We start from the raw sequence: 12,833 nt of genomic DNA on the forward strand, positions 1-12,833 counted from the left end.
CCCTTCGGCCACCGCCTTCAACGTCGATAGCCTCTCCTCTCCACCCTAAAACGCCAGCTAACACATGACAATGGCCTCCTCTTTTCGGATCTCTTTGTCTTCAACAAATCTCTTTGTCTCTGATGAAGTGATTTGGAGAGGGAAGATGTTGATCGACATTTTAGGGTAAAGAGAAGAAGTTGTCAATGTCTGAGAAAGTGATCAAAGAAGAGAAGAAAAAAATCTTTAGATTTAAAGAAAAATGTGATATTTCAAAATTAGAAAACTTTAAATAGAGTTAAAGTTGTTAATTTTTAAAATTTAGAGAGAAAATATAATAAGTTTTATATTTTTATAAGATTATTAATAAAATAATAATTTTATCTCTATTTTTAATAAAAAAAATTAATCCTAATGGATTAATATATAAGATTTTAAAATTTTTAAACCTCGGAAACATCGTTTTGGTAACTTCACTAACCTTGGGTGGAAAAAAATGTTATGCCCATTCTTTTTTACAAGAGAGTACACTCTGGTTACCTAAAAAAGGACAGTGGCATTTCTGTAAATTAAAAAAAAAAACCCCTTGAGCGAATCCCAAAGGAAACTGATTTTACAGTTCCCGTATCTCAGATCTTCTCCTTCTCTGTCCCACTTGGTGCCAAATCATCGTTCACGCATCATCCTCATCGTTTCCATGTCCACCGCTCGCATCCGCCGTCTCGGCTCCGTAATAGCGGCCGCAGCCGGCGGCACCGCAATCATACTCAGCACTCCGTTTCTCTCTGGAAACGACCGTGGAACGTCTACCTCTCTTGATGTCATCAGGCGTCAGATCAACGATGCGAACGGTGTCGTTCCGTCCAGAGCTGTTCAGGAGTCTTCTTTAATAGGCGCTCACTCTAGTAACCCGCTTGACATTCTCGTGATCGGAGGTGGCGCCACCGGCTCCGGCGTGGCTCTTGACGCTGCCACGAGAGGCCTACGTGTCGGACTCGTTGAAAGAGAGGATTTTTCGTCCGGTACGTCTTCACGATCGACGAAGCTGATTCACGGAGGTTAGTGATTGGATACACAAGCATAATTTTGTTATCGTTAATCGGGAATGCTCTTTATGTATAGAAGTTTAGTGATGGCTTTAGAATTTTGGAATGAATTCGCTTGATTATATAGGCACTGTTTGGTTAGCCTTTTGCTTTGAAAATGTTTATCTGACAGTAATGCTTCTTCTAATACTTTGCTGATGTAGATATCTTTTCTGGAAAAAGCAAATTGTGCATGAACAGTAACTGGTTGTTTGGAGGGATGTATTTGAAGGTTACAGTATGATTGTGTGTTCCTTGTGACTGTGCCGTGGTTGCTTAATTGAAGTTAAAGGTGACTTTGTCTAGTTGATTAACTAGCTGGATTGAAATCCTATGTTACTAGTGTGTTTGTTGTCCACATACATATATTTAAAAGATTACGAATCATGACACTGATTGTTATAATATAAGAGAAAATAAATGCTTAAACGATATGGCTTTACTGGACTGAAGTATGGATGAGTTGGTATAACTGTGCTATGGAAAACTTTTCCTTTTGAATTTAAAGAAATGAGTAACATTTGGAACTCACCAATGTGGTTTGCTCTATTTTTGCCGGTCTTTAAAGTAAAAAGTCTTACTAGTAAATCTTCATGTAAATGGATAGAGTGATTTGCCTTGCATATGTATTGAGATTGGAGTTGTTTATGGTATTCTATTTGAATGTAGAAAATCAGAAATAGTCTTTTGGTACTGAAATATATAGATCTTCTTTCTCTGCTTCAAGAATGACTGTTGTCTTAATTGGCTGGCAAGTGCATTGCAATAATTACTTACATTGCCAGTAATTAACTATTTTATGATATATGCAAAATGACTCTTAGCATATGTTTTGTTTCTTTCTCATTAATTAGTTATTTATTTGATACTATTTTGTAGGAGTCCGCTACTTAGAGAAAGCTGTCTTTAACCTTGACTATGGGCAACTGAAGCTGGTATTTCATGCACTTGAGGAGCGTAAACAGGTTATTGAGAATGCACCGCATCTCTGCAATGCTTTGCCTTGCATGACACCTTGTTTTGACTGGTTTGAAGTAGTATACTACTGGATGGGCTTGAAATTGTACGATGTGGTCGCAGGACCGCGTCTGTTACATCTGTCTAGGTATTATTCTATGCAAGAGTCGATTGAACTCTTTCCCACTCTTGCAAGGAAGGGTAAAGATAGAAGCTTGAGAGGCACAGTGGTTTACTATGACGGGCAGATGAATGACTCACGCCTTAATGTTGGATTAGCATGCACTGCTGCATTAGCTGGTGCAGTGGTGCTTAACCATGCAGAAGTTGTGTCCCTTATTAAGGATGAGGCCAGCAAACGGATAATTGGTGCTCGAATTCGAAACAATCTATCAGGTATGAACAGATTATCCTTTCTATACAAATATCAGCTAAACTTTTATTGGTTACAGATTTCCTTTTTTTTTTTAATTTTTATAAATTTATTCAATTCGTGGTTAGTTCAGCTGAATTACTTTCCGGTTTGATGCAGTATATATTTTTCTTTTCCTGATTCAATTTTATGACCTTGTTTTCTTTAACCTATAATAAAATGTAATAGATTTCTAATCTTTTAATCAAAGGATTGTGAGATTAAAGAATCATTTAACTGTTGGAGTTTATGAATATTTGGTTTTTTATTTTGAGCAGAATTTGAAGTTTTTGTTTGAAAGGTGCATGCATTAAAGTTATCTGAAGTCACTTTACATAATAAAATGACACATGTGGATACTGAATAATGCTTATCAGTTTGTTGCTTCAATTTGATGGGAGTGATGTGTATTAAGTTCATGTAAGAAGTGTAACTAAATTGATTGTGCCATGACTCTCACTGCATAAGATATGTTACCAGGCAAAGAGTTTGATACCTATGCAAAAGTTATTGTGAATGCGGCTGGTCCATTTTGTGACTCTGTAAGGAAAATGGCAGACAAAAATGTGCAACCTATGATCTGTCCAAGCAGTGGTGTTCATATTATTCTACCTGATTACTATTCTCCTGAAGGAATGGGTTTAATTGTTCCTAAAACCAAGGATGGACGTGTGGTTTTCATGCTGCCATGGCTGGGAAGAACTGTCGCTGGCACAACAGATTCTAACGCCGGCATAACTTTTCTTCCAGAACCACACGAAGATGAAATTCAGTTTATACTGGATGCCATAAGTGATTACCTTAATGTTAAGGTATGAAATTTTAGCAAATAAGAGCCTTGATTTTGGGCAATTTAAAATAAGAGTATTCTTTAAGAAAAATTTCTATCTGAATCAAATAGGGACTATTTTGTCTGTGGTTTATCAGTTGATTATCATATTGCTTGATCAGGTGTTTAGATTCTCGATAATTAAAATGCTTTTCATGTTAGTGACTGTATTTATCTCATTCCTTTTTTCTTTCTCCATTCAGTCTGCTTGTGGATACTAAGTAATGGTAAATATAATAGGTACGACGCACAGATGTTCTTTCTGCTTGGAGTGGTATTCGACCATTGGCAATGGACCCATCAGCAAAGAATACTGAGAGTATCTCCAGGGATCATGTTGTATATGAAGATTATCCTGGTTTGGTCACAATTACTGGTGGAAAATGGACAACGTATCGAAGGTAACATTTGATGAGCAAAGCTGATAGTGTAGTTTAACTTAAAGTTGGAGAAATTTCATACAAATGGTAGTGCAAATATGCAGATGCAGGGGTGTTTCCCACCTCTGATGCATGTTCAATGGTATTGGTACCTTATGTAGTAAGTTTTTCCCAAACGATATGTCCCTTTCATTGTGACCTTTTATTAGCAAAAATTATTTTCACAAGCTGATTTTCTACTCCTCTTAGTCCCTCTTGCCTTTCTCTTTTTTCTTTTCTTTGCACATGAGTTTTTTGCTTACTAGAACCATTTGCAGCATGGCAGAAGATGCAGTCAATGCTGCTATTAAGTCCGGAAAGTTGAGTCCAAGCAGTGGATGCTTAACTCATAACCTGCGGCTTATTGGTGGAGGTGGATGGGAACGTTCTCATTTCACTGTTCTTGCTCAACAATATGTGCGCATGAAAAGGACGTCTGGCGGTAAAGTTGTTCCAGGGGTTATGGACACTGCTGCTGCAAAGCATCTGTCCCATGCATATGGCACATTGGCAGAAAAAGTCGCTACCATAGCTCAGGTTTGTCTGTCTTGCTCTGTGTGGATTTAACTCTAATCGCAAACTTAACCCAAAATCTCTGATCACTGGTTGGAATTGAAATTGAGATAATTTATTGTATATTGGATTGCCCCAATGATAACAGGTTTCGAATGTACATTTTTGGTTTAATTACTGCTGAAAATCTAAAAACTTCTTTTTAATACCCATGTTAAGAGATATCCTCATTTGCACCAATATGAGTCCCACAGTTCTTAAACCTTAAGTATTGGCATAGCTCATCTAAGTCTGACAAAAAAGCTTGGGTAATTACATATTTGGTAGTGCATATTGTGTGCTTTATACTTGATACCTGTGAGCATACTTTGTCTGAAGTTTGACTGTGTTAGGTACTCTGATTCCCTGGAAATATTTTCTTTTCATGTGATAATATCATAGCACAAAACATGATGGTGCACATGATGTATATATTATTGTGATGTGACCCTGCAGTACTGTTTCGTTGGTAGTTAAAATAAATCCGTCCTTTAAATATATAGAATGAAGGTTTGGGAAAGCGGCTTGCCCATGGATACCCATTTCTAGAGGCTGAGGTTGCTTACTGTGCTCGATATGAATACTGTGAGTCTGCAGTAGATTTCATTGCTAGGAGATCTCGGCTTGCATTCCTCGACACTGATGCAGCAGGTAGGGCATTACCACGCATAATTGAGATATTATCCAAGGAACACAATTGGGATAAGTCAAGGCGGAAGCAAGAGTTTCAGAAAAGTAAAGAATTCTTGGAGACTTTCAAATCCTCAAAAAATGCTCAGTTCCATGATGGGAAACACAAATAATAAATTCCAATAAACAATCACCCGTTGCTTCTGTAAATCAAAAACCCCTTACTAATCATAATCCACTTTTCACTTTGTTTTAGGGTCTTAACTTAAGGCATAAGCTTTCCTATTTTTTTTTTTTCAGAGAAAATTGGTTTTTGGCTTAAGTTCTCATCCTGTAAGTTGCCAAGGTTAGATTGTTTGAGCGCTTTGCGTTGATCCATATCTTTTATGACTGGCTTATCTTTGGAATACAATTCACACATTTTTTAGCTTATGTTCCCTTGGTGTGTATCAAAACGATGACCCATTTGTGCTTTCGGTTTCCATTTTCATACAGCCAGTTGGGCAAGCTCTTTTAGATTTGTTGTTGCTACTGAAACCAGTTAAGAATTGTGACTATGTTTTGGTTGCCAGCTCTTTTTCTGACCTGTATTTTTTATAATAAAAAGTTATATAGAATTTACTTGGTTTTGAAGCTGCTGTCTGTTTACCTCTTTCTCGGAGTTGCATTGAATAAAATTCTTTTGAAGGCCATTTAAGATGAAGCTTCAAACGGTATCGTTTCTTATTTATTGTAAGGTAAATACGAAAATTTTGGAATTATACAATATTAATGAAAAAATGACCACGTTTAAGAACTATCTCACCAAATCAAAATAGCATCTTGTCAAAATTCCTCTTCTTGCCAAAGAGCATTAAACAAACATCATTCTTGTTCAAAACTCACAGTACAAGTCTCGAGCAAGACATCTCTTCTTCCAAAAATCACAAAACAAGATATAAGAGATCAAATCTATTACAATCATAACAATTGTCTGATATTAAATAATTATTATAAAAAAATAATCCTAATATAACTACATTTTTACCAAATCAAGACTATTCCATTACTATAGATTCTTAACCGTGGACTATTTAATTTATTTTAATTTTTTATATAATTGAATTTAATTGATGATTTTATCAAAATTTTAACAAATTTCAGGCAAAATCAGACACAATATTATACAATTAACTAAAATACACAATAGTGTTGGTGAATTGTTGAGAGAACAAGATTAAAATTAGAGTAATTCATATTAGGACCTAATAAATCTTTAAATTTTCGATTTAATTTTTAAAAAATAACAGAAAAACAACGTAATAAAATACTTAATTGAATTAAGATGAATTTGTTACCAGGTTTATTTGATTTTTAACTTAATATTAGATGAAATCGTGGGAATTTATCGAAGGTTAGAGAAGAAGTTTAATTGGCCATTGATTTGAATTCATTTGATATTGATTAATATTATTTAAACCCCTAAATTTAGGTTAAGTTTGGCACAAATAAAGCCCAACCAAAGCACCATAGGCGTCACTCGTCTAAGTTTTCATCTTAACAAGCAAGTCTCTGAAAGAAAGCCGAGGAGGAATGGCTTCAATATCAACAACATCAACAGCCACTCTGTTCTCTTCACTCCTCTCAAAACCCTCTTTCTCCCTCTTCCGTACCCTCCCTCGCATCACTTGCTGTTTCCCTTCAACTTCTTCTTCTTCTTCTTCTTCTCTTCAATTCAACATCTCATTTGCTCCTCCAAAGCCAAAACCAACACAATCCCCCCTCCCTCGACACCAACCCCAACTTCAAGAAAATAACGACGACGATTGCGACGAATTCGATGGGCCCCGTCAGCTCTTCATTCCCTGGATTGTCCGCGGCGAGGATGGCAACCTCAAGCTCCAAACCCACCCGCCTGCGCGGTTCATACACGCTATTGCCCATGCCAAGACCCATGAGCGTAAAAAGAAGAAGAAAAATAACGCCAATATTGGTGGTGCTAAAAGTGTTAAGCTTTCCAAAGCTGCTCGGAGGTTTTATAATGACAACTTCAGAGACCCTCCTGAACGCCTCAGTAAAGTCTTGGCTGCAGCCGGTGGTAATATTAATATATATTTTTTTCTTAATTGTATTACTATTGTCACTTTACTTTCGATGCTTTTGACGCCATGTAAAGTGCTTGTCAATAGCCATATACTTTTATGTTCCCAGAATGTTCATAAAAGTGATATGTTAATGACCATTAAGCGCTACTTGATTCTTAAAGTAGTTTTTAAAAAGGTTTTTAATGTAGAAACATGAGTTGTTAAATTAAGATGGAATATTTTCAGGTTTGTTTTGCTGAATGATTAGCCTGAATTTTATATTGTAAGAATCCAATTTGTGTGTTAAAGTGGAAGAGGAGCTTGACATTAAATTTTTGTGTAATATTTTGAAATGGCTAGTTATTGATTGGGCTATTATGTATATGTTATAAGTGGCATCGAGAAGGGGTAGTGAAGAGCTTATATTTGAAGGTCGAGTGACTGTAAATGGTTCTGTATGCAATACTCCTCAGGTGAGCTCTTAGTTTTGTTTGTTTTATTGGATATTGTTTGTTAATAGGCTGTAATTGATTTAGCTTGTTTTCATTAATGGAGAAGAGACATAAAGTTATCTTTGGTTTACTTAGTTCGGCAAAAGTATTTTATGCTAGGATCATCAATCTTTTATCATCTAGAATTTATGCCTTTGTTACTTGTTATGGCAGACTAGAGTTGATCCTGCAAGTGATATCATTTACGTAAATGGGAGACGCCTCCCTAAGAAATTGCCACCAAAAGTATATCTTGCACTGAACAAACCAAAAGGGTTTGTAATTTTCTTTCTTTTACCTGGAGTTGTTACCCTTGTGAATGGTCCTTTTGTCTTGTCTATTCTAAATTATGCTTTAGAAGCTATGCTTATATTAATTCAATCATCTTATGGCAGGTACATCTGTTCATCTGGGGAAAAGGAGTTTAAGTCTGTCATTAGTCTATTCGATGATTATATAAAGAGTTGGGTATGTGGTAACTGTGGTTTTTGAAGCTCTACTTTTCTGTTACCTATTTGTGATATTTGCTGGGAAAAATAAGTTTTGAGTAGAGGAAACTACATTGAAGTCAGTTTTATTGGGCAATTATCATTTGTGTATTTATATCTTATGCAACAGCTGTATATTTTGATTTTTGTAATAAACTGTTTGCATTTACAGGATACAATAAATCCAGGACTACCAAGACCGCGATTGTTCACTGTTGGTCGCCTTGATGTTGCCACAACAGGATTGATTATAGTGACTAATGATGGTATGTATTTTCCTAACCAATGATATTATAAACATGATGTGTGAGAAGGATTTGTGATTGAAGTATTATTAATTCATATCAAGTGTTATTTGTTAACAGGAGAGTTTGCTCAGGAAATATCACATCCTTCATCTAAGTTGCCGAAAGAGTGAGATTTCACATTCTTTATTAGTAATGATGGACTACTCTGTTTGTTTGTTACAAAGTAAAGATGTATTTTTTTTTTTCCTCATAAAGAATGATGGATTAACCCAATTGATACTCATGATTCCTTTCTAAGGTTGAAGTCCTTGGTTTGAACCCTGCCTTCCTTTCTCTTCTTTAAACTATTTTATTTTTTTCTTTGGAGTGCTCGAAAGGTGAAATTTTCATCTCTAGTTATGTGTTATGCATTTTAATGTAATTGTCATTTCTGGAACTTATGTGCTTATTCTATAATTTACTTCCTTGCACTTAGTTTTGAGGTCTTGTGTGATTCTCATAAAAAGGTTTATTCTGATGATAAACATCTGTACATTCTGTCTCCATAGATACATTGCAACCATAGATGGTGCTGTAAGTAGGCGGCACTTAATAGCCATTAGTGAAGGAACAGTTATTGAGGGCATCCATTGTACTCCAGATTTGGTGGAGTTGTTACCACGACAACCAGATAAACCAAGACCTTGTCTTCGTGTTGTGGTATGTTTTCCATATGTAGTCGGTAATCTGTGACAGTGTCATTAAACTATATTGGTGCATACATTTTGTGGCACTTATGAACTTGCACAGATATCTCTGCTTACAATCATGTTTGTCACTTGATCTTCCTTAGCTTTGAGGTGTTGCTAGTTATGTTTGGCGGAAGAGTAACAGATACTTGTGGCTGATCTTTTTTCTTAGAGTTTCTATTGGATATTTCTAATAGGGAGTATGTTTTTTCCTTCTATGTTTTGAGGGTGTGAATTTAACCCATTTACTTGGGGATGTATCTCTCATATATTTATATCCTGGATGAGTTTATGAATGGAAAGCAAAATCTTTTACTAGATAGCCATGTTATACACTTTTATTCTTTGTCTTGCAATATTAAACAAATTTAGTCCTAGTTGCCAAAACTGGTTTTGTGCAGGTTCATGAAGGGAGAAACCATGAAGTTCGAGAACTTGTGAAGAACGCTGGACTTGAGGTCAGCTTAGGGGAAAACATTTTTAACATTCAGTCATTACTTGAACCTATTCATAAAATTGTGTAGAATTTACTCAAGTGAGTGGATACTAAGAAAATTAGTAGGATTGTAATCATTTTATGATATATGCTGATGAAGTTTATTTTTGAGGAAATCTGGAAATTGGTGGTATCCTTGGAGGCACTATTGGGTGTTGCATATATGAATTATTTGTGCTCTACCATTTTTCAACCACTTCATTTTACAATGGTGTTTATGTGAACACTTTTTGTTGTTCCAGATTTACTCCTTAAAACGAGTGAGGATTGGTGGATTCAGAATTCCTTCAGATCTTGGGTAATTCTCTTCATCCTCATTTGAGAAGATTATGCATTTCCCATCTTTTTCATCGTCATTCAAAATCAGCATGTATTTGTGGTTCCATTACCCGACTCATTGGTGAACCCAGGAACTTTTTATTGGAATAATGGTACGAACACTCAGTCAGAAAAAAAGTTTGTAACTTATCGAGTTAATTCTAACTAGTGCAATACGGTTTTAAGATTCTTGAAGTGATAATTTGACCAAGTTAAAACTTAAAGGTATACAAATTTTAATACTACACGATTACCAAGTCTTTCATTACATGAATTGCTTGAATCTTCTTAGGCAGACATTATCAGTGAGCAAATTTGGTAGCTGAAAGAGCATGTGTCCGTGATGTAGCTTCTCTGTAAATGCAATTTCCACTTTTTACATTGTTACTCTATCCTTGTCAGCCTAGAGCTTTGAAATTTGTGCTGATTGTTTCATGAATTTCAGGTTTGGAAAGCACGTGGAATTAAAACAATCTGATCTTGAGTCTATCGGTTGGAAGAATTGAGTTTCTACAGAGCATGGAGTTCACAAGCCTTTTCTCTGCTTCAAGCAAAGTACTGTCAGTCGAAACATGGCTTCACAATGGTATCTGGAATAGTGCTGATGTTTATCAGTGAGAATGTGGAATGCTCCCTTTCTCTTTTTCGGAGGAAGTTCATGAATCATGGGCAGGACTGCTTTTTATATGTAACAGGGCCACCATTTCTGTCAAAGTGAAACAGAGGGCTATCTATGTCAATCAAAGCCGTCTCTGTAAATTGGTGAGTAGCAAGACTTGCAAGCAAAATCTTACATGTGTAGAATGAGATTTGAAATCAGGTTCTACCTAAATCAATATTATATTATTTTTCTCCTTTTCACCCCAAATAATTGATCTTCTGTTGATTCAAATTCAATATTATCTTTATCTTTGTTATTAAGATTTTTTTGCTCAGTGAAAACCCTTCTTACATTTCTGAAATGAGATTTGAGGGGAATAAAAACAGATTGCGAGCTCTTGAACTGAGTTTGAGTATCACTGGAGAAAGGGATAGGATTTGGAGCTCAATTTGGCCCAATAAAGGCGAAAGCATTAATGGAGGAAAATTTTGTTGTGCTCCCAAGGGATAACTAATGAGATTTAAAGTATAAGAGCCGTGGTTGTAGGGGTGGATATTGGATCTGAGATTTTATTTATTTGGTGTAATTAATTCATCTGCGTAATGAAAGTATGGTTGGTCCACTTTCCGAAGGATGGCCGGCAAGTAAGGCTTCCTCTAAAATTCAATGTTTCAGGTTGATGTTGAAGCAATCAAAGTCAAAGATGCAAGCTGACTATCTCAACAAAAGAGCCCACTTGTCGCCCAAACTGACCAACCACTTCACATCAGGCTTAACCGACACCAAATCTGATCATCATAAAAAGAAGAATCATATCAGAATATTTAACTGAATTGTTAGTGTTACTTTCTCAGCCAGATTTTGTGATAAATATGAACCTGAAATATATTCTTGCAACTTAGCATTACATAAACACATCATTATTATTCAGTCACAAGATCAATACAAATAATGTTGTTTACCAATCTAGCTTTCTGTAAAATTTAAGTTACAGGCTACAGCCTCCATGAACATGAAGCAAGAATGATGACAGAGTGAGTGGTCAGCACATGGCTCTGCAACCGCACAAGAACCAAACATTGCCAATGTAAAATGTTGTCACATGGTGTCGATAACTCATAATTAATAGTTTAGTTTAGGTCTAACCTTAATTGCTTATTGTTTTACAGATGTATTTGGAGTTAGTCAAATGTATTTTCTCTTGTTCTATAAATACAAAATTGTATTGAGACAAAACGATGACAAATAGAAGGGATGACAAATACAGATTATATTTGTTACTAAGTCAAAGTTATGTTAGAATATCAATAATATAACAATATGCATAGGCTTAAGAATGCCAATAAGAGTGTGGTTTTGCAAATGCGGCATTGTGAACAGAATGAAGTGAATTGAAAAGCTTAAACAAAAAGTTCAAAACCTCAAGTCAAAAGTTACAACGGCAAAGTTATAAAACTTTAGAAAACCTAAAATTTGGAAAAAGTGCTCTTCACGTCCAGCTTGCAACTTATACGGAAATTGCTTTTAAATGTCTGCCGGCCAAGTGAATAAAACAAAAGAGACAGGAAAGCAGATGTTGGATTCTTCATCATCCTGACTCTGACAAATTCCAATTCAGAACAAAATTTTTTTATTTACTATTATTCTGTTGTACCAGATGATGAGTCGGTGTCACTGTTATATTTAATTATATATTTAAAAATAAATAATTATAAATCTTAAAAAAATAATTTAATTTAAATAAATTTTTTTAAAACTTTATTCTAAAGGCCAAAGGTAATAAAGCTTGACTAGGACATAATTTTAATAGGGTTAAATTTTTATCCTATGGTAAGACATTAAAAGAAGGGTGATGTTTTGTTGTGCCCCAACCTATAATAAAAGAGGCGGCATAAAATGACAAAAACCAAAGTATAATAAATGAGACTGATTTATCAGCCGTAAGAATGCGACAATAAGAGAAATAATGTCAATATTATGCGATGAGGATGAAGAATGATTTTTGAACTAAAAAGAACACCATTCTTATTCCCAACCCAGGTTTGGTTTATATCTAAATTTTTATTTATAAAATTTTAAAAATTTAAATACTTATTATTTTATTAAAATTTTTTATTTAAAGGAGGAATACCAACTTTGTTTTTATCTTTATTTAGGGAAAGAGCAACCGAATGTTATTCATTTTTTACGGAATGAAACCAAAGACAAAGAGAGAGCTAACAAATCCGTGGGTGGGTAGATAAAGTTGGTCTATTGGATTTCAATTGTCAAAGAAAAAAAAATTAGAAAAAAAGTTAATTTTTTAAATTTTTAAATAAAAAATTATTAATTTTTTAAATCAAGTGAAAAAAATAAAATAAAATTTTATTTTTAATCTAATTAAAGATTTTGTCTATATAATGAGTATTTAAATTTTTAAAATTTTATTGATAAAAATTAAAAAATTAAGCAAACCTTCGGTGGGAATAGGGCTGGACTCGAGCCAAGCCAGCTCCAGCTCCAGCTCGGCTCGGCTCGGTTCGAGCCCGAAATGAGCC

General features: G+C 35.0%; 2 protein-coding genes across 3 annotated transcripts; both read left to right on the forward strand.

Annotated features, from left to right (window-relative positions):
- The first annotated feature begins 517 nt into the window (after positions 1–517).
- On the forward strand, positions 518–5,295 carry LOC123228116 (glycerol-3-phosphate dehydrogenase SDP6, mitochondrial-like). 2 transcript variants are annotated; one of them, XM_044653348.1, is made up of 6 exons: positions 518–1,037; positions 1,944–2,417; positions 2,914–3,245; positions 3,503–3,663; positions 3,960–4,218; positions 4,690–4,823. In XM_044653348.1, exons 1-6 carry the CDS (start codon positions 677–679, stop codon positions 4,708–4,710), a joined length of 1,608 nt encoding a protein of 535 aa, XP_044509283.1. In that variant the 5' UTR covers positions 518–676; the 3' UTR covers positions 4,711–4,823. The 2 variants fall into 2 exon arrangements, with proteins under 2 accessions (XP_044509283.1, XP_044509282.1); XM_044653347.1 differs by having other exon boundaries at positions 520–1,037; positions 4,737–5,295.
- Positions 5,296–6,357: 1,062 nt separating this feature from the next.
- Positions 6,358–10,616, forward strand: LOC123228130 (putative ribosomal large subunit pseudouridine synthase SVR1, chloroplastic). The gene is made up of 10 exons (XM_044653375.1): positions 6,358–6,940; positions 7,320–7,399; positions 7,592–7,692; positions 7,813–7,885; positions 8,078–8,171; positions 8,271–8,319; positions 8,702–8,852; positions 9,283–9,339; positions 9,620–9,675; positions 10,141–10,616. Exons 1-10 carry the CDS (start codon positions 6,436–6,438, stop codon positions 10,199–10,201), a joined length of 1,227 nt encoding a protein of 408 aa, XP_044509310.1. The 5' UTR covers positions 6,358–6,435; the 3' UTR covers positions 10,202–10,616.
- Positions 10,617–12,833: the final 2,217 nt, after the last annotated feature.

The sequence above is a fragment of the Mangifera indica genome, chromosome 10 (genome assembly GCF_011075055.1).
Source record: "Mangifera indica cultivar Alphonso chromosome 10, CATAS_Mindica_2.1, whole genome shotgun sequence".
In the NCBI taxonomy this organism is placed as follows: Eukaryota; Viridiplantae; Streptophyta; class Magnoliopsida; order Sapindales; family Anacardiaceae; genus Mangifera; species Mangifera indica.